This window comes from Cervus canadensis, chromosome 15 (genome assembly GCF_019320065.1).
Source record: "Cervus canadensis isolate Bull #8, Minnesota chromosome 15, ASM1932006v1, whole genome shotgun sequence".
Classification (NCBI taxonomy): Eukaryota; Metazoa; Chordata; class Mammalia; order Artiodactyla; family Cervidae; genus Cervus; species Cervus canadensis.
The window spans coordinates 61023833-61050357 of NC_057400.1; the positions used below are offsets into that span (position 1 = coordinate 61023833).

The window sequence follows — 26525 nt, forward strand, 5'->3', positions numbered from 1 at the left end:
TCATGGAGAGCATTGGGGTTTGGGGGTTAGTCAAAAGACAGGGGCATTCTCTTCCTTCCCAAAGACAGAATTTGGATGCATTGTTATCTACTATTTTAGGAAACTTGTTCAGGAATGAATTGCATTCTTGCAGGTTTGTCTTTATAGAAGGAAACAAAATCATTTGCTTCATAAGTGTTTCCAGCACACCACAACTTAGAAATTTGGTTCTACTAATATCAACTATGTAAATTTAAGAGAATGAGATTTTCCAGTATTGGGCACAGGCTCTAAAGAACCCTGCTGGAGGAAGAAGTAAGAGCATCATTTGTTCCCCATGGCCCCTGGGGGATCCCACTGCACCTTGGGTAATGAGCATTTGTTTCAAAAGTCAGAATCACCTCTCTCCTGCCAACCATAATTCCTTTTATTAAGCATATTTTACTGAGCATTAAACAGCACAAATCCAAATGATAAAGTGCAGGCCAGTGCGCAGGCCTGTCGTTCAGTTCAGCTTGAGTGTGAGTGTATAGGGACACACACACACGGATACACACACCCAGAATCTTGCACATTTTACCATCTTTTGACTATAGCATTTTATAGAGCTACGTATCTTAAAAATAACAGTCTGGTGCACATGCATATATGCTTTCTTTTCCTGGTCAAATGCAGCAAGGGAGATTTATTTTAAAAGAAGAAAAAAAAGACACCAGTAGGTTCATCTAAAAGGAAGCAAATTAAACAGAGCTATGCTGATAACAGCTGATGTCTGGTTACAATCCATTGCTCTAATGCTGATTAATATATTCACAAACAAATCAAATGTATTGCCAAAAGAAAAATGCTGCTGCTAACATCCCAACAACTACTAGTTTCAGTTGTGCTTCTCAGTCAGGCAAAATACTCTATCCCCAGCTCCTAAAGCTATTTATTTTGCTTCCTGCCAATCTTGCAAATAATTCATCTCATGTGTCATTTCCTCATAAATGCTTCCTGGTGCTTGATTGCTTTGCCTGTTGGCATTTGATTTCAAACTGCCGTTTTACCTTTATAAACATTTAGAACTTTCTAAGCGTGATGAGAATGCCAAAAAGCATGCAAAAATGAGGCTGTAATTAGATCAGCAAAGTATGCTTTACAGCCTATCTATCTTTCTCTGTATACCAGAAATCTCTCTTTGCATCCAATATTGCACTCCCAATCTGGGTGCAGAACAGCAAATTAACATTTACTCCAGCAAAGAGGCCCTGGTATCAACATGTTTAATTTATTATTATTGCAAAGAACAGTTTTCCCATGATTAGTGAAATAGAATACATATAATATATTTAAGGATCTGTACTCAGACCACATAAAAGGGAATGGGGGAAGGAGAAAAGCAGAAAACAAAAGAAAAAATAGAAGTAATATCAGTTACCACCTGATTTTTGTGGTTAAAAAATAGACTATGACGTGCAATAGTGCAATTTTCCTTTGCTAGTCCAGCAATGCAAGTCTTAATAGGAAGTCCACTGAGGAGTTTCTGCACTTCAGGATTTAGGTGCGCACTTGCCGGGAGTTAGAGTTCCTGCCAGGCTTCTGACTCTGAGTGGAATCACTATGGCTAGAATCACTTTTATTCAGTCCAAGATGACGGAGCTTCATATCCCAGCGCTGTGAAATTTGAAACAGAAAACAGTCACAAGCACATTTTACCGGGGCCATCATGTCTATTATTCTAACTAGGACTTCAAAATCAGATCTCAAAAGCATTTTTACTACTTTTCCAAAAGTATAATCTATATCCCGTGGGTAGCAATGAGATGGGTGCTATGTAAATGTAATAGTTTAATTTGAAAAAGCACAAAACTGGCCACCTATAATATATCAGTAATGGTTTCATATCAAATTTTTTAAACTTAAAATCTCCATGTCAGTAAATGGTGACACAAATAAACATTGACATCTGTGGGTATTTCCTGAGGTAATATACACAAGTCTGGTACTTCATGGGTGATCAACAAATATAAGATTTCCATAGAGGATTTGAAGAAAGTGCTATTTTTAATTTTCTTCTCTTGTGACACATAAGGGCACAGCCTTTTAAACCTAAGTGATTTGAACAGTAAAAAAAAATGAAAGTGGGAAGAGAGGACAGGGTACTTTAAAAATATCTTTCTAAGTTATATCTACCAAGTACAACAAAACAGAACAAATTTCTGCCCTCATTCTAAGTTTTATAAAGGACCACATCATAAATGGTTTTAAAAACTACAATCAAGTTTACTAATGCTTCATATTGACAACTTCAATAATGCTCACATGTAGTATAACAAATTAAAAGGAAGTTACATTATGGATATTATAGGTAGTAAATAAGAATGAGTTAGATATAAAATTCCTAGTCCATAACAAATTTTCAATTTTCAATTACTTTCAGTAATTCTTCCTTTCAGCACATTTTTACTCCACAATTTTATTGGGTTTCCATATTTAAAAAACAGTCTGATTTTCTACTCCCCAAGGTAAGTCAAATATCTTGATTTGAACAACATCTTATAACAGAGACTTAAGTTAAATTTTTTTTTTGCATGGCAAGACCATAAAAAAAAGTTTTTATTGCTCTTGATCTACCCAGAGATAAAAAAAAAAAAAATCAGCTGAGTACAACTCTTATTTGAAAAAAAAAACAATATCCTCCATAAAACTCTTTCTTTACATCCTCAAAATTGACTGGAAAACCACAGAAAGAATTAAAATTACTCAAGTTATTTCTTCCCATCAGCAACCAGATGAAAATATAAGTGATTTCACAATAACTGAGAGCTCCCTGTAGAAAGCAATGAAAAAAAAAAAAATGCTTGCCTAACTAAGGAATAGGACCAACAAGCCATGATGTCCTGTATCTTTACATGATGATAATTGTTTTGGTACCAAAAGAGAAGCAGCAAGCCATGTTACATGCTTTGCAGCAAGGATGCTGAAAGCTCTTCCAACTGGTACAGGAATTTAGGACAAATTCCTGCTCTGCATTAGCAAGCAGAAAACTGAATTAAAAGGACAGTAAGAGATTCCCACATACTAAAGAAGAGCCACTTTTTAACAGACACCAAACTACTTCAAAAGAGATACAAATAGAGAATTCTCGTAAGTAAACTTGAAATACATCATACTTTTGACATAATACTGAGGGGAATAAAAGAGCGTTTTGGAGGGTATTTTCTCCCTGCAAAATAATGCCCTCTATATTTTTGTAGGTCACTTAAACTGAAATGTGTATGCTGTGTCAAGTCCCAGATGTATAAGATAAACTGCCCAGGGGTGTTTAACTTATCCCATAAATGTTTCCCAAGCCTTCAAACTCACAGAAGGAAGAGGATGTATTATGTCTAGTACAATTCCCACTCTCCCCTCCCCATCCTGCCACTGTGTGTGTGCATGCACACGTGCACACACACACACTCACACACACCCTTTTTGATTCTTTGCCCCTCTGAATGCTACCCCCACACTCCTTTTGTTGAAACAGATTTACTTAGTAAAAGGAAACGATGCCTTTCATAATAAGCTGGTTTACTGTATTTTTCTTCTTAAAATGCATCACTTGCAGAATCTAAGAGTCATTGGTTTTAAAATAAAGCTGCGTTACTGCTCTAAGAACCCAATTTGGTCAGATCTCTTATATACAGAAGATTGTGGCTGCACTTTGTACATAGGAACTGGTGTCTATACATTGGGACAATATCCACAGTTTTCTACCCATGCTTTCTTTTTCCCATCTTCTCTGACTCACAGAACTGCAATTGTTCAAGGAATCAACAAATCCAGCTAAAAAACAAAACAAAACCCTACATTTTCCAGCTTCTCTTGCAGCTAGGGATGGACCCAGTCCTAAGTAACATATGGTTGGGCAGGATGCTTGGAATCTCTTTTTACCTCCTTTTCTTTTCCCCTGAAATGTAGGTGTGATGCAGAGGTGGGGCAGCCATGCTATGACCTCCAGCTAAACTTGATTATGGAAGCAATATCTTTAAAAATGACAATATCTTCTAGCTTATTTAAAAATAAGCTAGAAGGAGCCTGGAGCTCTACTGAGACTATGAAGTCATAGGAACAAGGCTGGACTAACTACAGTTAGATTTCCCACAGTGAGAAGTCAGGTATCTGTAGCTAGATCTCTGATACACATACAGAGAATTTGCTCCTTAAATGAAACAGACATTACAGACAAAGTTGGGTTTTGAAACAAAAAATATATATATATATTTAATATTCCAAAACCTGACTTTGTAATGTCTGTAGTACACACACACACACACACACACACACATATATCAGGTTTTAATATTTTTCATGTAGTTGAAGGTAGTTATTTTGTTTAAATGACAAATGGCTGGCTTTCGACTTTAATTTTCTGGGTGTCACTTTCAATATAAAATTCAGGCTGAGACTTCCCTGGTGATCCAGTGGATCCACCTTCCAATGCAGGTTTGATCCCTACTCAAGCAACTAAGATCCCACAGGCTGTGGGGCAACTCAGACCCAATGCAGCCAAATAAATAAATAAATAATTTACAATTAAATAAATAAATAGTAAAATAAAATTTTGGCTTACCTTAACTTTTTTACCAAGTCGATCCTTCCATTTCTCAGCAATAGAACCGTCCACCAACAGTAATCTGTATTTTAAAGAAGCAGCCATTTTTGAAAAATTAAAACATATTACTGAAAAATACAAGGAATCATTGTCAAGAAGCACATACTGTTTATACTAGAAAGGGACAGCCATGTTTTAGAACAGTAATTCTCAACTACTTGGGAGTCATGGACCCCTTTAAGAACAAACGAAGTTACGATCCCTCTCCCCAGAAAAATGCACACCTAGAAATCTCCCACATATACTTTCCTATCTAATACATGAATTGAAGGATCCAACTAAAACTGATCTTTAATTCCCCAGAAGGTAGACAGATCCCAAAGAACAACCCCCAGAGTCAGATCTCTAAAGGAAGGCAATAAGCATAGGATGTGCATAGAAATTATTCTGAATCCTCAAGGAGTGAATTACCTGGAGCGCTCTTCATCTTCATAGCCCATGATGAGATACTCCTCATTAACGTTAAGTGGCGGACACAGGCAGCCAGAGCTGGTATAAAGGTTCACAGTTTCCCTTGGAATGTTTACCAGAGACGCCTTTAAAATCTCCTTCACCTCCACGACTGCAGTCACATCATGGCACTTAGTCTTTACTTCTTTAACTTTAGCCCGAATGACTGGATAAAAGACAATAAAGCTGATATGGCAATATGATACACAATAGGTGCCCCATTCAAAAAAGACAAGTAGACTTCTTTCTAGCCAATTCATATCCACTTGATGTTCAACGAATGGAGAGAAAAAATCAGGCAGATATTTTCTCCTTAGACAGTAGTGAGTAACACACTATACAGCACACCTGCCCCTTAATATTCACCCCTGATCCCCTGCAAATTTGCATGTGCATTTATATTTGTGTGTATATATGCATATGTATGTGCATGTATTTCATGACGAGAACTGTTTAGATATGTACAGTTTCAATTGTGCCAAGAGGAATTTAACCCATATTAGTTTCACTATATGTAAAGACCTACCACCTAAATATGCTTTGTTTCACTCTCAGCATTTTTTCCATCAGGTCTATTAATAGATTTTCTAACCAGTTAGGGTTTTCTTTAGTGTCGTAAAGTTGTCCTGTTCCACAAAGTTCTCGGGCTAATTCTGCAATCTTTCCACCCTTTTCACCTTAGCTCACTGTTCAGACATCAGCCCCTTTCCTCCTCTGTTTCAGTACAGACTATCTTTCACACTCTCCTTTAGGTACACTGCATTTTCTGCTTGAATAAAAACCGTCCCCACTCATGTGCTATGAAACAAGGTCTAACACGTCAATTGCATTAATCTACCATCTCAGTGGGTATTCTGGCACCCCGTTTATCTCATAAGGTTGGGCATGACTTCTCAAAACAGAGACAAAACTGCTTTTAAAAGAATAAATTCAGTTGCAAATTCAAAACATTTGACCCAGAATCTAGAAAGTACTGTTCTGCTTCTTTTCTGTATTTCTCTCCTTTGGAAGAGCCAAATTCTTTAGATTCCTACTTCGGGTAAATGAGCTTTTTACTTTTTTTTCCTAAGGGGATTTTGAAAAGGCCTAAGGAGAAGCAAAAAATGTCAATTAGTAAGAAGCCAACAGCTTTTGCCCAGGCAGCCTCATTGCTCTAGTTCAATATCCGTGGACTTTATACTGAAGAAAACACAACATATACAAATGAATGTACTTTTTAAAAGCCTCTTAGGCACATATCTGCCAACCACTTTCATCTGAGTTCCTTCCCACATATTTTAGGGGTTTTGGACTACAAAGGAAAAAGTAATCCATGAAAATATAAAGCCAGCTAATAAACCACTGCCCCCCATCAATGCCCCAATTCCATACAGAAATTTATTCAATAACATTCCACCAGTACAAGACACATACAAAAAGATTTAAGCTACTAATTCTAAAAACTTTAGAACAAAACCTCAATTTTGCTTCACAGGTATTTCAATCTTCAGAGAATTAGTTGTCTCAAGTATGAGAGCTTATAGCAAACAAAATGTAACTGCCCAGCCTCTCTGCTTGGTGTGATTTCTGAGTGGAGGGGTCTTTTTTTATTAGTGTTCTATTCTTATTTTAACAAAAGATAAGGTTGCCCTTTTTGAAATGTCATTTGGGAGAACCAGATGATAGATTCACAGCCCCAGCTAGCACACATTTTTGTGTGTCCTGGCTTATGTGAATGTGCTTCATAGCATTCATCAACTATTAGAGATTAGTGAACTGTGCAAACGTTCTCAAACTAATGATTTATTTACCCAGTGTGTCTACTATTTTCGTTAGAAATTTTTAGCACATGTACCCACTCCAAAGTAAATACCTCTCTACAAGACTTACTTTATTATTCAAGTAATTTTGTTAAAGCTCAAGAGCTTTTAACTGAATTAATCTGAATGAAGCCGAGGTTTCATCTGAATTATCAATTTGCTCCCACCTCCACTTTGTTTTCTCAACAGACACACATAGATATTTAAGAAAGATAAAAATCAACATATTCTTAAATTTAAAATATATTTTCTTTTCAAAAGTTTTCCTTCTCTTTTATAATTTCAGTGCCTGTCTTTCTCAAAGAAGCTCTGAGTAAGACTTAGATAAGTGAAAATTCTTAAACTATGGGAAATCTAGTTATTGTTTAACCATGAGAAAGAAATTATCTTTTTTCCACTAACTGTGATCTGTATCCTATTTTCTGTTATAATATTCACTCAGCTACCTTGTTGGAAGATTTTCTCTTCCTATGACTTGTAACCATTTTATCTTTTAACAAAAATAGTCACACTAACTGAGACTGGATAAAGTAAAAATTAATAATAAGTAAAACAAATACAAACTAAGTAAAATTTCCCAATATAAAATTTTTCATGTTTTTGTCTTTAATACAACTCATTAACTTAAAAGTTCATATCGCATTTTTCAATCTTACAAGGTTAATCTCCTAAAAATTAAGTTTCCTTTCCTTGTGATATTTCACATCAATTTATAGAGGATAGCATCCTCAGATGAGCAGCCAGGCATCTGATTTCTTACATTTCCACCTTAGAAAGTATGTCTACCATTGGCTAAGAGAAACTACAGATTCCTCTAAAGATAATTAGTAAACAAAAAAATAAAAATTGAATCCACTGAAGAAAAATTTGAGAAACTAGCTATATTTATTTTAAAGAGATTTAACTACACTGAATTTTTTACTTGATATCTTTCAATATACAGTATTTTCAAAGATATCAAAGGTTACTCTTACAGAGATTTATTCATTTCTCTCCTTCCAATTCCCAAATAATAGAAAAGGAGGAATAATTCTGTTGTGTGTGTGCTATATTCTCTAAAGTAAACTCAATAATAAAGCCTTCATTTCAGTAATGAAGGCACTTTATAAATCCATTTAACTGCCATGTTTATTCATTTACTCAGCATTGACAGTCTTCGGCAGAGATGGTAACATGAACTTTATTAATCTCATAAATGCCAGAGTGGAAGAATTATAATAAAATACCAACAGAATACAGCAAATACTGATTTGTTGCTTATTTTATCAACTAGAAAACTCTATTAATTGACCCTTCTAAGTATAACAGTGATTGATATTTGTGACTCTGAAGCATTCCAATACCCAAGAGTACATTCTGAATAATTAAAGGAAGGATAACTTAGGTTCAATAATCGCTGATAAAATAGGGATAATAGAACGTTTCATGGTGCAGTTGAGAAAATCACCTAAGACTGTGTATGGAAACGACCTAACACATTACCTGGCACAGAGACAGAAGGTTTTTCCTCCCCCGGTTAAATTTGTCAGCTACATTTAGATCGGTAGCTCTTCAGGTAACACTTTGCTTTTCAGAACAGCATGTATCTAGGTCAGGCTAGATAACAAAACATTTCATTGAATACTAACAACCTCTGTGTTACTTTCCAACTCTGTCAATGTTTTCCATGAGATAGAATGTTTGAAAAAATCCAGTTTGACTCTTTTAACCACTCCTCATGCATTGAAGTGCTCCTCTGTTTACCCCACTGAGTGTTCACCCCAGTGAATCACAACTGATGACCCTCTGCAGCTCCATACCCTTGCCGGCCTATCAGAGAGGGAAGAGCATCTCTCCACTGCCTGAGTATGTCACTGCATGGTCCTAAGATGCCAGCAGCGCTGCCTGAAATGCATTACAAATCAAGCATTTGGTAGGAATAGTGCCCATATGAGACATTTTAATTGTTTAGAACAGAGAGATTATACTCTTAAAAGTTGTCCTTGCTTATTCGTTTTTAAGCCTTATTCGTAAGTTGTTCTATCAATCTACACATACACACACAAACCCCTTTCTGAACCTAGCAGTTCATAAGTTGATCATAGAGTTATCCTTACCGTAGTTGTAATTGTTTCGGAAATAGGTCTTCTGTGTAGCTCTGACTGGTTTACATTTGCAGCGTTCTAAAAAACATAACATTTTATCTATTATGAGCAAAAGTTCAACATTAGCTTTCTTTTGTTTATGCATATTTTTTGGTAAGATCAGACCCAAATCTAGTAGCAAGGAAGCTCATATTCTCTGTGTTTGGTCCTTTTTTCCTGCAACTACATTCACATTTATTCTGTCTACAGAGCTGCCTATTCAATGTCAAAGTTCCCAATCCTGAGGAAACACTGTTCACTACCATGCATGAAGAGACCAAGAATCCTGAAAGAGACATGCTCAGTGCTTACGGCAGTTGAATGAATGCCAACTGAAAGGCAAATGATGCTTAAGCTCAAGTAACTAATTACCCCTATTCAAGGCCATCTGCACTCATAGACATTTTACAGACTACACAACACACCTCCAAATATTAGTTTTTGGATCTAAAATCAACACAATAAGATAAGCACATGTTATTATAACCCAGTGAGCTTTTTAAAGTTCTTAAGGGGCATAACCTCCTTCTTTTTTGGATCTAATTTTTTAAAATTTTAACTGAAGTATACATGATTTACATTATCATAACAGTTTCAGGTGTACAACACAGTGAGTCTCACAAGCACTTTCTATAGGCAGAATAACTGGTATTTAACTCAATGATAGTTCTATGTTTACTGGAGGAAGTTACTATATAGATATTTTGAAATAAGATGTTCTCTGTTTTTTAAATATCTGGTGAGTAGTGACCAGAACATTTTCTATGTAATATAATACAAGCATATGTAACAAAAGTTTTAATTATCTCAAAGTGTTTCATATATAGGATAAATCATTTAGCATCTTAGAGAGTAATTACTACATTGTTTATGATAGATTACTTGGCTAAGAAATATACCTCATGTGTACATCATAACCATAATAAAATCTTAGTCATTAAAGTCAACCTAAAAATTGGAAATAATACACAATTACCTGAGAAAGCATTCGTTTATGTAAAGATTTCTGGGCACACAAATCACAGAAAAGCAGCCAACAAAAATTTTTTTGTTTAAAAAGTGGTTTGTTAGCATGGAGACCGGTAAAAAGCAGAAGTTTTTGTTGACAATTTGACATTATGTTTTCTAAGTGTGTGTGTGAGTCACTCAGTCATGTCCAGCTTTTTGTGACCCTAGGACTGCAGCCCCACCAGGCTCCTCTGTCCATGGGATCCTCTAGGGAAGAATACTGGAGTGGGTGGCCATTCCCTTCTCCAGGGGATCTTCCTGATTCAGGCATTGGACCCAGGTCTCCTACACTGCAGGCAGATTCTTTACCATCTGAGCCACCAGGGAAGCCCTTCCTTATCATAATAAATGTTATTTCCAGCTGAACTCACGGATAAGGTGCTTTGAAGTAGCAGTCCTTCGGAGAACAGCACCTCCCTACCCTCTTTTCAGCTGTAGAGACAAGCATCTCTCCTCCCCAGGAAAGAGGTGAGGGTGGCCTCAGCGCTACACACAGCAGTGCTCTTATTCTGCAGATAATTTTTAACACTGTTTCTGTGGAATAACGAGCTCAATAGACAATAGGTCGTATCAGTGCTGGTTGCTATTTGAAGAAGATTCCTCAAAAAATGATGTTTTTATTAGCAAAGCGTTTGTATTCCCATTTAAAACAGACTGAAAAGTTATCTTGTTCTACCGTACAGTTGTCTTCTTTTGTACCAAAATGTTACACGTTTTTAAAAGAGAGATTCTTGAGATGAGACTATTTCCGAAGAAATAAATGCTATGGTCTTTGACTTACAAATTATCCTCACCTACATATAGATATGGACTTGTGCTTTTCTCTTTTAAAATAGATATTACTCATTAAAAATAACACATGAAGATAAATTATCTACATATTTGTAATTCTTCAGAAATCTGCACATATTCTAATAAAAAATTCTTGGCAAAAATACACCAACTGCCAATTAAATAGATTTAGAAAAATACACCAGCTATTACTGGATTGATTCTAACATGATTACTTGAAGCATAAACAATGGATTTCACAAAACTTCCAAGCGGAGATTTTTTCCAAAATATTATATCGTAAAATAATTTAGGAAGTTTTCAAGTAGGTATTTCCACAACCATATGTACAACTACATATATTAGCTAGATCCCTAATAGCTAATGACCTAATATATCCATTATATTCTTTGGACTGAATTCTGTTCCTCCCCAATGCACTTGTTTCTCCTGCTGGCCTCAGAGGTAGAAATGCCATTCTATGTACATAAGGCCTTTCCTGTGTGCCAATCCCTAGCTCTTGCTAGAAGCAAATATCTGTCTAGTTGAAGTATCTAGTAGCTCAATAAAATAGCTGAGTAAAAAGGAGGATGGCATTTTATATCCACAAGGCTCAAATACAGAAGAACTTTCTTTCACTTATTTCTGCTGACTCAACCCAAACATATTCATACCTGAGGGTATTCATGAAAAGTATATCTTAGATCAACAGTTCTGGAGGAATATCTTTCTTGTAAAGTATGTCTACTCACATCTACATATATATCCCTGAAAGCCCAAGAATTGGGAAATGGCAAAAAAAAAAATCATGGAGGCATATGCTGCATGTATTAGCCACTCTAGAGCAGACTGCAACAGTTTCTTTTTGTTTACTACCAATAGCTGATTTCTGATTTGTATGTGGCCAGCAGCATTACCATCATATCTACTTTAATTCACCAATAATCTTGCCAGTAGTCTTCCTCCCCCAGCTTCCAAATGGCACAACGTCTAGGATTTGTTCCACTATCGTGGCAAACTAAAATCTATTCTTTTGCTGAGCTTTGTACAAAGACCAATAGGAATCGATTTGCTTGCATTCCACTGCTGAGAAGAAAAACATATAAAGGAACTGCTTTGGTGCTCTTATCTAAGGAAAAATACTGAAAATTTAAAGAGGCTGGCTGCGACAAAATAAAGTGAGAAGAGTTCTTCAAATGCGGGGAAGGTTTTAATATTAGCAATTCATTGCCTCCAGTCTAGGATTAAATACAACCCTCTTCAGTCGCATAACAGCATGTGGTCCTGTATCCCACAGCATCCTTGGAGCAGGACCAGGAAGCTCTCTTGGGGAGCTCTCCCTCGATCCTCTAGCTGGGTTCTCTCAGCTACTCTTCTAGAATCAATGATCTCCTACTTCTCTGCTAGTGAAACTGAAAACTGTTCATTATCCTAGTATGAACATGCGTCTACCCCACTAGAATGAATGTGAGTCTGGAACATTAATATGCCCAGTTCTGCATACAATCTGGTCTGCAATTCAGGGGAGTTGCCCTACTGTGCACTGCGGTGCTTGAGCTGGGAACAGCCTCACTCTCTCAATACTGGGCTTCTTAGAAACAGTTCTGAGTGGACGTCATCACATCCTTCTTTCTTCATTTGTTTACACATAAAAATCAGCTCATTTACTGAAAACACACAAGGGCAACAGTCTTTTTTTTTAAAGGGTTCTATAATTTTACAAGACCTAAATGTTATAAGTATCTGACAATTTTGAAATTTGATGCTCACTGGACCTCCACTATTTAGGGCAACCTTGTTGGAGTTCAAGCTTAAGTGTGATACAACTTTCTAACGAATCCTGACCTTTGTCTGAAACTGACTTCTCTTGGGTCTCCTCCAGAGCTGTAAGACTATAATTAACTTTGGCAGATTCCAAAACCCCTATAACTTTTCATGTCCCATGACTTTGGAATACTACTGTTAGTGAATATTTTTCTGCTTTTTTTGGAAAAGGTCTTAGATCTGTGCTCAAGATTTATTTTCAAAAAGTAGGGAAAAAAAGAAAATATAATTCTATTGGTGTTACAATTTCTATAATAACTCTTAATATTGGCTCTTTCTAATTGGGTCAGAGTTTAAATAATTTTAATTTGTACCAAATGAAATATATGTTTTGTATTTGATCCTGGAAGCCCACTTCGCTCCATTTTAAGACACATAGGAGCAGACCACAGCAATTTTTTTTAACAATTTTTAAAAACAGATATAAAAATGAATTATGATCATTAACTCTGACTTCGTTACTGAAGAAAGAAGTCTTCTTCTTTTTATCTTTGTGAGAAGACTTTCTAAGAAGTCTTCTACACTTTCCATTGCCTATAAATGAGCATGGCTTAAATAATTTAAACATATGTCAATATCTATCACATCATAGAACTGCCTTTCTTCTACAGAAAGAGTGTTTTCTGACTTTACAACCCTGGGATAATTATGTTTCTCTAAATATGAGATGGGAAAGGAAAAGAGAACATTTGTTGAACGTCTTGAGTCACTAATGTAATTCATTCACTCTACAAATATTTATTGAATGTCTCTTACATGCCAAGCTCTGTGCCAGGCATGTAGAACACCTGATGAGTAACACAGACAATTCAGAACAGGATACAGACATTGAACAAATAATTACACACAAAATAATTTATGTTCATGTATAATACATGGAATGAAAGAAAAGTATAATGTGCCATCAGAACATACAACTTGAGGACCTACACTAGTCTGGTCTTCAAAGTCCTCTAAGGAAACGACATTAAAGCTTGAAACCTGAAAGATCAGCTGTTATCTAGGTAGGAACTCCATCTTTATGTATAAGATAGTGAAGAAGTCATAAAGCCGACTGGGAAGGAGCACCCCAAAATGAGGAAGAAACATAGGAGAGTGCAGTCAAAAACCTAAAGGATGGTGTTGCAAGAAAACAGGTGAGTTCTCCTTGAGGAGAACACCCTCAAAGTTCAAATGACTGAAAAGAAAAGGAGGTCTATCAGATTCGGTTGGCAAGGGACCTTCCCTTACAGTCCAGTGGTTAAGACTGCATTTTCACTGCAGGAGGCATGGGTTTGATCCTTGGTCAAGGAACTAAGATCATTTAGCATGACATGACCAAAAAAAAAAAAAAATTAGTTGGCAAGGAAAAAATGGGTGAAAATCAGAGGAACACTCCATCCACTGCATAAGAAGAAAAAGGAGAAAGGGGTACTGATGTTGACAGCTTATACATCTGTTGGTAGGGTGATAAGATTTCCTTCTGATAGCTTTTACTTTCTCATTAAAGGATGAGGTTATTAGCTGCAGGAGATGAGGGGCTAAAAGAAGCAGGGTATGGATGAGTAAGGAGAGAAGTGAAAGTGTAAAACTGTTACTGAGCGGAAAGGCAAATAGAGATACAAGGTAGTACTGCTAGGCAATGCTGATCATGTATTCGAATTTTATCTTGAATTTAAAGTAAAACCAGTGACCCCAGCTAAGTAATTTTCTCCAGCAACAAGAGTTGAGAATACGTCAGGTGACTATGGCAGAAGAAAAGATAGGCAAATGAATTGAAGGTATTTTCAACGGAATGACTATTACAATAGTTCATGAAATCTCAGGTAGGCAAGGAGGTTAGGGTTGAACAATAATAGTAAGTGGTACATGACGAGTAGGCAGTCCCAGCAGAGTAAAATTATAGCAATGATGATACTAGAGCAAATCTGCTGGGATGAAAAAAGATGGTAGGCAAAGAAGGGTATACTTGAAATTAGAATTACAGAACTGGCACTATTGCTAGATGGCAAGGTACAGAATGTGCCCCTGGAAATAGATGGCTGGGGCAGAACAAACAGGTTAGTGAAGTAAAGAAGTCAGTGCACTAAATGAATGATCTTTATCATCAAAGTCATCAAAATGGCAACAGAGTTGGGTGCCATTATAGAACATGCACAGACAGAGCTTAATGGAAGATAGGCAATTTATCACTAGACCTTCCAGAAATCAGTTTCACTACCCTTCTAAAAACAAAGAGATGGTGAAACATGCCTGGATTCCAGCCCTAGGACCACATTCTCTCTTCCCAAAATTATAAGTCATGAAATGGACACTTCATTGAAAATCTAAAGGATATTATTATTCCTGGTGCATTAAAAAAAAAAAAAAAACAGACAAGAAAACAGAACCCTTGTGTCCTGATTTCAATGATGAAAGACCACTTTTATTTTTTTAATATTTGTTTACTTTATTTATTTATTTGGCTGCACCAGGTCTTAGTTGTGGAACAAGGGGTCTTCAGTCTTTGTGGAAGCATACAGGATCTTCGGTTGTGGTATGTGAACTCTTGGTTGGTGCATGTGGGATTCAGTTCCCTGATCACAGATCAAACCCAGGGCCCACACTGGGAGTGTGGAGTCTCAGCCACTGGACCACCAAGGAAGTCCAGAAAATTTTTTAAAAGAACAACAATGCATCTCTTACAGAATCAGGAACCATGCTGATCTATACCACTAAGTAGGTCTATACTATTGAGGCAGAGTACAGAAAATGCTATGATTAAAAGGATGGACTTTTATGATCAGACACAGCTGGATGTGAATAGTAGGCTCCATGCCTTACTATTTATGTAACTTTTAGTATCTAAGAAATGGTTATCTTGCAGAATTACTGAGAGAATTAAATAATAAACATAAAATACCTTTCACAGTACCTAGCACACAATGGCCCATAAATGTCGGATTTAATTTTGCGTAAGATTCACTGAGAATCCCAATCCTTCATTTGTAAAGACCATTTAATGAGTAAGGGAAGTAATATTTTCCCAAGGCTGCTTGCTACCTGCAAGAACTGTGGTACCTACCATAAGTAAGCAAAGTAACAGGATTTTTTCAACAGTGCCTGACTCTGCTATTTTGATTCAAGTTCACAAAGCTAATTTCTGTCCTGATGTAGGAAGTCCATTTGAACTATTATGTACATTTCCAAAATTTGAAGAATGGAAGTTAGCAAGCCAGAATGATCATATTATATGGCCATTATATTAATAATAAGCATTAGCGCAACAGAGTATGGCAAATTAAGGACACATGAGTTTAAATCCCAGCTCTGTCCCTCTTTGCTTATGTTGCCTTGGGCAAGTTACAATACCCATTCCTAAACTAACACTGGCTACCCCATCAGGTTATTATAAAAATTTAAACAGTAATTCACATAAAGAATTTGGCACAGAGCCTGGTATTTAATCACTCATTGGATGCTAGCTAGTAGTACTAGTTATATATAAACAAACAAGAAGATCAGAAAATACTTTATGCAAATTTTAGAGCAGTTTATAAAACAGAAGAGAAAATTTTACAACAAAAAAATCATCTGTAAGTTTGAGGATAACAATCTGGCAAATTTTTCCTGGAGATAGAAAGTTAATTTAGATTCTTATATTTAGTTTTGGAGGAACTGCATAAAAAATAGAATTTAGAAATCATATTGGTATTATGCTCACACAAAGGCAAACTATTCCACAATAAAATGATGCACATAACTAAATGGGTAAATCTCAAAAGCATCATACAAAAACAAGAGCAGCCAGTCACAAAAGAGCAGGTGCTGCCTGATTCCACCTGTATTAAGCTGAAGAACAAACAACATTAACCCATGGTAATAAAAATCAGACCTGTGCTCAACTCATGGTGGGGTGGGTGACTGAGCTGACACAAGGGAATTCTCAAGGGAGATGGAAACGTTCTTTATCTTGATCTGGTGATAGCTACACAGGTATACATATTTGTGAAAGTTCAATATGCCATACACTTAAGAACTGTGCATTTTACTGTAAGTAAATTAACATATGAATTCATAATTATATGAATTCCTTTCATTTTCCCATAAATTAGAGTGTCATGACTTAGTGGCTGTTTATTACATGTTTAATATTTATTTCCTAAACATATACATTAGGCAAAAAATATCATATTAGATTTTATTCTGGATTAGAGTTGTATATGGAAAATGCAATTAAGTCAATTGGTGAACTCAGGTAATATAATAAAGCTTTAAAAAGCAAAACCAACATTTGCTCAATTTAGCTGAAAAAACAAACCATATATTGCAATAAAGGTCTCAATTCACAGTAATTTGCACTTTGTAAAAGGGAATCGCTTAAGATTGAGGGAACTAATGTTATATTAAAAAGAAAAAGAAATTTAGTTCTATTTCTTTAGGATTTCTATCTTTGAAAAATTTTAAATAAACTACCTTTCAGAAGGTTTCTGGATCCAAGAGTCATTTGGGATACACAAAATGTAGAGAACCAAGGCAGTCTGCCTGTTTTCTCTTGTGAGATCTGAAATGCTAGCTTTGTGTGGTACAGGTCCTCTAAAGGAGTCAATTAAAAAGGAATTCCCTGGTGGTCCAGTGGTTAGGGCATCAAGTTTTCACTACTGAGGCCCAGATTCAATCTCTGGTCAGGGAACGAAGATCCCTCAAGTCATGCAGCATGTCCAAAAACAACAAAGGTCAATTAAGAGAAAAGCAAAGTAGGTCTTTCAGGACATCATGCATCTACCTGATGCCAACCACACAGAAAAGAGGTGGGAGAAAAATGCAATCAACTCCTTCACTCCCTCCCTGTTCTTGGCATCGAGTATGCCGGTACAAGGGGTGGTCATCACGTTTGTGATGAATGGTTGGGGTGGACGGACTAAAGAGTTTATTGGTAGATGGATGATGAAGGTTAAGTGTTGAGGATCTGGGAAAACAATGGTGCCACATACTAAAACAAAAGTTGCAAGGGGTAAAATTTTAATGAAAAGAAAATTATTGAATACATACCCTTTGAAGGACAAACAGACTGCCCAGGTAGAAATGTTTATTGGAGGTGAAATATGTAGCGTCCAGCCTATGTTAACTGGATGACTTCCAACAGGGAGAACTCATTGTAAGCAGGAGCAGAGGCCAAGCACAGAACCTTGGGGAATGCCCACAGCTGGGGGACAGGAAGAGAAGAACTAGGACGATTTGGGTAATAGCCCAGGGAGAAGAATTCTCAGGAATGAGTATTCATCCCAAGTGTCCAATACTGAAAACAGTGAAAAAAGCATATATTTGTAAGTAAGTAAGTGTTAATCGCTCAGTTGTGCCCGACTCTTTGAGACTCCATGGACTGCATCCCACCAGGCTCCTTTCTCCATGAGATTTTCCAGGCAAGGATACTGGAGTGGGTTGCCATTTCCTTCTCCAGGGGATGTTCCCAACCCAGGGATTGAACCTGTGTCTCCTGCACTACAGGCAGATTCTTTACTGACTGAGCTACAGGTAAGCTACTATATAATTACAAAATATTATTTTTAATCTATCTTAATTTTATTTTCAAATAAAGGGTCGAAGTTACCACAAATTAATTCAGACTTTATAGTGAACAAACATTGCACCAAAGGAAAAAAAAATTGGAATCCTTCCCCAGATTAGTAGGAAATAAATTGAAAAATACCCTGATGCTGGGAAAGACAGGGTAGGAGGAGAAGCGGGAGACAGAGGATGAGATGGTTGGATGGCATCACTGACTCAATAAACATGGGTTTGAGCAAACTCAGGGAGATAGTGAAGGACAGGGAAGTCTGGCGTGCTGCAGTCCATGGGGTCACAAAGAGTCAGACACTTAGCAACTGAACAACAACAAATTTGGAGAAGGAAAGAGAGAGAATGGGTCCATACTACCCAAGCTAGGCATTGGTTATCGCAGTAAGAGGAGGTTGGCTGTTGCAGGGCAGAGGGTGGGGTTGGGGGGGAGATGGCCAAGGCAGACCTAGCAGGTCCAGGCAGTCCGGAATCGCTAGTTACTCAGCTGCCCAGAGGGGTTTCTCTGAAGCACCTCTGAAAAGCGACCAGAAAGGCGTTAGTTAAAACTGCAAAGAGTATCCAACTCGTGTGAAAGTGTGTGTGTGTGTGTTGTTTACTCAGTCATGTCCAACTCTTTGCGACCCCACGCACTGCAGCCCGCCAGGATCCTCTGTCCACGGAATTCTCTCGGCAAGAATACTGGAGTGAGTTTTCATTCCCTTCTCCAGAGGATCTTCCCAAGCCAGGGATCGAATCTAGGTCTCCTGCATTGCAGGAAGATTCTTTACTGTCTGAGCCGCTAGGAAAGCCCAGCAGGTATTACTCGTGTTTCCCTAATTTGAAAATATACCAGAAATAAATATCAGAACTCAGCAATCAGTATTATCTGATTTTATATTTATACACAGACCCAGAATAACAGGTTAAGTAATTTGGTCATGCTCATATACTTAATTAATGTCAGAATTTACTAATTATTATCACCTCATTGGGAAAATGTATTTTTCAAATACAAAAGTCCATAAATTGGTCACCATCACCAAGTAGAAAACTGGGGCAAGGGAGGGGGATTCTTTTTCAGAATTGTTTTAATAAACAATTTATCTTTTCACTGCACCATCTGAATACCTGCCTTAATTTTCTGGGTTGATTTGACCAGACCAAGTGACTCAGCAGAACAGAACTAAAATTGTTTTTCTCCATATTCCATGTGATGAAAACTAGAGAGAATGTACCCCTTATTATGATAGTGGATTTACAACAGCAAAATACACTCACAAATTGGAAGCTGCTCAGATAGTCATTATCTCCAAAAAAAAAAGAAGACTGCTAGGCTTTGAGGCAAAGGATAAATTAACTGGAGTGAAAGAATTTCTTTTCCAAATTCCAGACATAAACAGCTTGACACTTTTGAAAGAGAGGTTATGAGGGTTACAATGCTTTTGTGTCTTCCTCATTTCTTTTATCATAATCAACTTCAGCTGTTATAGTCCTCCAAAGTATGACATTTTGAGTGTGAACAAATTTTATTTTCTTCTTGAAACATGTGACCATGTCAATGTGTTTCTCCACAACCAAGTGAGCGTGGTTTTGCCTGTCTGTTTTTATCACTCCCATTACACCAGGGGACAGGAAAACATTCCTCCTTTATAAAGAGGAGCAGTAAACGCTGAACACAGGAATAACATATTCACTCCAGCTGTTACACATTGAACTATTTTTGTATTTAATTTATAGTGTCATTAATGTCTTCTCTCTTTCACACGTTGAAGTGCTATATTATTCTAACCGTAAGTTCTAGACAAATTGATAGAACATGCGTGTACTTGGTCTGAAATTTTGACTCACTAAGTGTACTATATACAATACAAATGAGCTTTCCAGTTTGTTTTGAGCAACCATAACAGGAGTAATCCTTAAAATAGCACCACTATTGGACACCAGTGATTTCCAGCTGATTTTACGACACTGTAAACACTCAGTTGCATTCAAAAGCAACATAATTCTAAATAAATCATTTTAATTCACTTGTGTTTTTAAAAGTTAACTGTTCGAGGTACCTTTGATGCACGTTGCCTTATGTCAAATACTTGTCACTCCGACAAGATTCAGTGGAAATCAACAGTGAAACTGTTCTAGTCTAATGGAAATTGATGCTTCAAACTTATTTACAACTTAATAAAGATTCCACTTCCATATATGACAACTTACAGACCAAATCAGTACAAATTACTATTTCAAGAAAGTAAAAAAAGAGCTGGTTGTAGTCACAATGCTTTTGCAGAAACAAACGCAACATTAGTCATACTTTTAAAAAAAACAGGAGAGGGAAAAAACCTAGAAATAATGCAAATTTCCAGGGCCATTAGAATGAATACATGAAGAGTGGTATATTCATATGATAGAATACTATACAGTAATTAGAGTTTAAAACTTCTGCTACAGACAGCATAATGAAGAACAGAGGAAGGCACACACATAGACACACTGTCTATCTATACATACACATAAAATGATGCCTCTCATAAAAGTTGAAATCAGACAAAATTATTCTATGCTGCTAAAACTTCTGCCAGAGGCTACCTCTGAGAAGAAAGGTGGAATCAGTGACTTGGAGGTGGCACAAGAAGTGTTTCAGGAGTGCTGGCAATGGCGCCCATCCTGATCTGGGCAGTGGTTACATAAGCGTGTTTACTTGGTGAAAATGCGCTGGGCTGCATGTTTACGATGTGTTCCTTTTCTGCACATACGCTATACTTCATTTAAGGGCTTATTTTACGGAAAGATGGAGTAAGTAGACTCCATCACCTCTCCCCCACTGAACGCAGTTATAAAACAGAATCCGAGAAGCAGCTCCTCAAGGACTCTGAAAAGGAAACAGTAGTAGGAAGTTTGCGAAAGAAGCCCAGCACCATCAAACCGAAGGTGCATCTGTCATCCTTTCCACTTCTAGTACCTTCCCGCCTGGTTTCAGCACAGCCTGGAAGCAGATAGCATGCAGACAGTCCTCCAGAAAAAGCCCTCCAGTTCTAACTCAGGAAGTGGGAAGGGGTCTGCTGACACCCAGCCCTTCCACCCCATCTGCAGCAATCCTGGGACAGTGGTGGCCGCAACGGCTGCTGCAAGGGAAGTCGTCAGACGCCTAGAGCGCTGGCGGGGGAGAACCTTCCTTTCCGACGGGACACCGCGTGGTGCCGAGACTGGGGCAAGCCCCGCGGCTCTGTCCTCACCACCGGGCCCTGATATACAAGGAGTCACAGGAACTACGTCACAGGGCCGGATAAATAAAGCCCCAGCTTTCTGGCCAAAGAACCAAAAGGGGGAGCCCCCCAAAAGTGAAGGGTACTGAGACAATTATGGAGAGGGAGGAGCTTGGGAAACGATCCCATGGAAATATTAATGAACTGCTGGGCTCACTCCTGGGCATGTGTGACTCTGACACTAAAAAGTATACAATCAATCGACTTTGAAAACTGGACTATGGTATAAATCACTGCCCTCATCTCACACTGGTCACTGAATGGCACACACATGGGACAGACCTGAAAGCCACCACAAATGCCTTCGGAAACCAACCTTCAGAAGACTAGTCAGAATTTGCAGCCTAAATCAAGTTATGTTGACTGCTGCTAGAACAAAAAAATATCATCACTCTCCATATTATCTTAAAGACCCAAAGTCTTAGGACATAATATTCAAAATGTCCAGGATATAAGAAAAAACTATTCTGCATATGAAGAACCAGGAAAATCTCAGGTTGTATGGGAAAAGAAAAATCAGATGACACAAATGTTGAAATTATCCAACAATGACTTTAGGCAGTTTTCTAAAAATTCTCCAAAAAGTAAATGGTGAACACCCTTGAAATGAAGCAGATGATAGAAAGACTCAAAGAAACTCAAGATATAATAAAGAATTTAAAAAAATAAAGAATCAAGAGAAAAATCTTAATTTTAAAAATTATAACTGAAAATTGAAAATACACTGGATGAGTTCAACAGCAGAATGGAGATAACAAGGAAGAAGTCAATAAACCTGAAGGAATACAAATAGAAATTATCCAATCTAAAGAAGACTGGAGGAAAATGAACAGAGCCTCTGGAACCTATGGGAAATACCAAAAGATCTAAAATTATATAACCATATACTCACAAGTAGAAGAGAATGTGTTATAAAAGTAAATATTTGAAGAAATAACTGCTGAAAGTTTCCCAAATTTGAGAAAAGGTATAAACTTATAGATACAAGAAGTTAGGTTAACCCTGAATAGTATAAACCCAAAGAAATCAACGTCTAAATATACTGTAATCAAACTGCTAAAAACGAAAGACAAAGAAAAAATTATTGAAAGCAGCCAGAGAAACCTGATGCATTACTTACAGGAGAACAATGATTTCAATGACAACCAATTTCCCATGAGAAACACTGAGGACAGAAATAAATGAAATAGTATAAATGAATTCTATATCCAGTGAAAATATCCTTCAGGAATGAATATGAGATAAAGACATTTTTATATGAAAGCAAACTGATAGAATTGGCTGCCAGCAGCCAAGTATAAAGGACATTCTTCAGACACAAGGAAAATGATACCAGAAGGAAGCCTAGAACATCAGGAAAGAAGGTGGAACAATAGAAATTATAAACATCTGTATAAATACAGTAGGCCATTTTTCTCCTCTTGAGCTATTTAGACATATTTAATGTTTGAAACAGACATTAATGGTTGAAAGAGAAAATATAACATTGTCTTATGGAAAGATATATATATATATCACACAGACACATACATGGATGTGTTTGTGTGTGTGTATACACACACGTTCACAAGGTTGAAAGAGAAAGAGGGAGAGATACATTCCAATAACCCAAGAGAAAGCTAGCAAATAGGAAACAGGAATGAAAAAGAGAGGGAGCAAACATAAAACAAATTAAAAAAAGGTGCTAAATGCAAACATATTAATAATTACAACATATGTAAATAATCTAAACATACTAATCAAAAGACAAAGATTGACAGAATGGATAGAAAACCAACACCAACCTAAAAACCAATTATATTATGTCTAGAGGAAATTTATTTAAAAGATAATGATATAGATATGTTAGAAGAAAAAGAATAGAAAAAGATACACCTTGCAAACACTGACCAAAAGAAAACAGGAGTAGCTATATTAACATAAAACAAAATAGACTTAAAAAGAGAAAAATTACCAACGATAAAGAGGAACATTACATCACTGGGTCAATTCACCAATAAGACATAAAAATATTAAATGTATACACACCAAATAGTATCACATTTGACTTCATGGAACAAAACTGACAGACTGAAAAGAGAAATAGAAAAATCTACAATATTTGGAAACTTAAACACTTCTCTCACAGTGATCAATAGATGCAGTACACAAAAAACTAACAAGAATCAACTAATCTACTTGACATTTAAAGAACATTCCACCCAACAATGCCAGAATACGTATTTCCCAAGGACACATGAAACATTCACCACGATAGATCATATCCTGGGTCATATGATAAATCTTAAAAAATTAAAAAAACTAAAATCATACAAATTATATTCTTTCACCATAATAGAATTTAGAATAAAAATTAATAACATAAGAAGAACAGAAAAACCTCCAAACAGCACCAAATTTAACAACACAGTCCTAAATAATGCATAAGTCACAGAGGTAGTCTAAATGGAAATTATAAAACATTTTGAGCTGAAGAAAAATCAAAATAAAACCTTTCAAAATTTGTGAAATGCAACTAGAGTCATTCTTAGATGCAGAGCAACTGGAACTCTTTAAGTATTGCTAGTGTAACAGTGAACACTCATTTGGAAACAGTTTGGCAGTTTTTTTATAAAGTTCAACATACCCTTACCATTTAACCCAATAATCCAATTCATAGATATTTATCCTAAATGAAAAATGAAAACTTATACTTACACAAAAACCTATACACAAATGTTTATAATAGCTCTATCTATGATTGCCAAAAACTAGAAACAACCCAAATATCTATTAAGACATAAATGGACAAGCAAATGGTAATTCATCCAAGTAAGAAAACATTTAGCAGCAAAATGGAATGGACTACTGATACATGCAAAAACTTAGATAAATCTCAGACATTTTGCTGTGCGAAAGAGGCCAGTGCCCAAAAGTTACATAGTCTATCATTCCATGCACACTACAATCTCAAAAAGACAAAAGCATAGCAATGAAAAACAGATTAGTGATCGCCAGAGGTTAAGGGTGGGAGAAGCTTGTAATCATTAAGGAATAGGATGAGCTGAACTGAGTTTTTTGTTTGTTTTGAGGTTATGGAACTGTTCTGTATCCTGATTGTGTTGGTGGTTACACAAATTCAATATGTGTTAAAATTCAAAGAACTGTATATGGAAATAAAAGATCAAATTCTATCATTAATTTAAAAAATAAAATTAATACAAACAAAGGAACATATTTATAAGTTTCCATTTAATATGTAGGGCACTATACAGTCCATGGAGTTCTCCAGGCCAGAATACTGGAGTGGGTATCCTTTCCCTTCTGCAGCAGATCTTCCCAATCCAGAAATAGAACTGGGGTCTCCTTCATCGCAGGCGGATTCTTTACCAACTGAGCTATCAGGGAAGACCATGCAGGGCACAAACTCCCCCAAATAAGATTTCAACATCTAGGTAACATCAAGACTAGTCTGACCACAGTGAAAACCAGAAAGATAGTGGTATACTCACCACTGCTTGCTCCTCTACAGTTTCCATTACTAGAATCCATAGGAAAATCTGCAAGGAGATGATAGAGTACAGTAAGTCATAACATTCATTATTATTTCAAGAATTCTCACATTAAAATCTAATTCAGTCACAAGTTGACTTGGATAAGAACCCAGGTGCCTCAAGGAAATGGATTCTTATTTGTGTCGTGAGGTTGACACTATCATTTGTAGGTCAAATAAGGACAAGATGCATTCCTTCATGTGATTTTCATGCGACTGAAAGTTGATATACTCTTTTGAATCCTCATCAGCTGTGGATACATTTCTGGATTTAATAAAAAAGTTTTTGAGTTTCATGAAAATTCCCAACAGTAAAGCATATACTAGGTACTCACCCAACACTTTTCGTGATGGCGACAATAACTAAATACACCTTTTCAATAATAGATGTATCACACTTTGCTGGCATGGCATTTTAATTCTTAGTGCTTAAGGAAAACATGCAGGAACCATTCTTGTGCTCTCGGTTAAGTGCACACCAAACAGGTGTTTAGCAGAAAGGAAGTCTACCATCAAGGGACCACTCAAGCCAGTGCAATTAATAGACATAATAATAATTGGAAATTGCCACTGATTCTTTTTAAGATCCCCAAATCCCAGAAAATGGTAACACGATTAATGCTAATGAAATGGTGATTATGTTAAGTTCTTCTTTGTTCTAGTTAAGAAAGCAGCCTCTAATGAATAATACTGACTGCCCCAACAAAGCATCATGCTGTACATAATTATATGTTCTTACTGACACTTCAGCTCAGTACACTTACACCAGCATTTTACATTTGCATTAATACTTTATGTTAAATGAGTTTAATGCCTCTGTTTATCCTAACAGAAAACAATGCTCTTCCTCTGTCCTTTTACTTCATAGGTCATATCATAAATAAATGAAACAAGAAGGTATAACACCATTTTAGAACAATAACACTCAAAACTACAGTTAATGGATTACTTTCCCAGGCTTAGTAATCGTCAACTGGTATTTTAAAATCTATATCCTAGGGGGTTTCCTGGTGGCATAGTGGTTAGGATTCTGGGCTTTCACTCCTGCGGACAGGGTTCAACCCCTGGTGGGTGAACTGATATCCTGCAAGCTGTGCAGTGTGGCCGAAAACGAAAAAGGAAAAATAAGAAAAGGACATCCCTGGTGGTCCAGTGGTTGAGAGTCTGCCTGCCAATGCAGAGGACAAGGGTTCAATCCCTGGTCCAGAAAGATTCCACACCCTGTGGGGCACCTAAGCCTGTGTACCCATGCTCAAGAGTCCACGCGCCGTACCTGCTGGGCTGGTGCACCTACAGCCCATGCTCCAAAATAAAAGAAACCACTGCAATGACAGGCCCACGCACTGCAATAAAAGAGTAGCCTCCCTGGACACAACCAAAGAAAGCCCACGTGCAGCAGCAGAGACCCGGTACAGCCAAAAGTTAAAAATAAATAAAAAATAAGAAAAAAGCTGTAGCCTAGGAAAATATGCACATGACTTATACAAAGATGATCTCTCTGTAAATTAAAAAAGTATACTGACCCACATTTAAAGTAATTGTTTAATGTCAACAGGTTGAAATAAAACTGAAAAAATTCTTCTCTTGGAAAATGAAAACCCCTTTAAAGCAGGTGATCCTAGG

At 36.8% G+C, this 26525-nt stretch overlaps 1 protein-coding gene across 2 annotated transcripts in view; it reads right to left on the reverse strand.

The window, feature by feature from the left end:
• Nucleotides 1-385: 385 nt before the first annotated feature.
• The window catches only part of FRZB (frizzled related protein), a 33639-nt gene continuing 7499 nt past the window's right edge, over nt 386-26525 (reverse strand). For both annotated transcript variants that reach the window (XM_043487973.1, XM_043487972.1), the window contains exons 3-7: nt 24862-24909; nt 8964-9029; nt 5030-5234; nt 4577-4640; nt 386-1635 (exon numbers count right to left, since the gene is read on the reverse strand). In XM_043487973.1, the coding sequence (XP_043343908.1) occupies nt 1519-1635; nt 4577-4640; nt 5030-5234; nt 8964-9029; nt 24862-24909 (500 nt within the window). In that variant the 3' untranslated portion in view covers nt 386-1518. The remainder of the gene's footprint in view (nt 1636-4576; nt 4641-5029; nt 5235-8963; nt 9030-24861; nt 24910-26525) is intronic.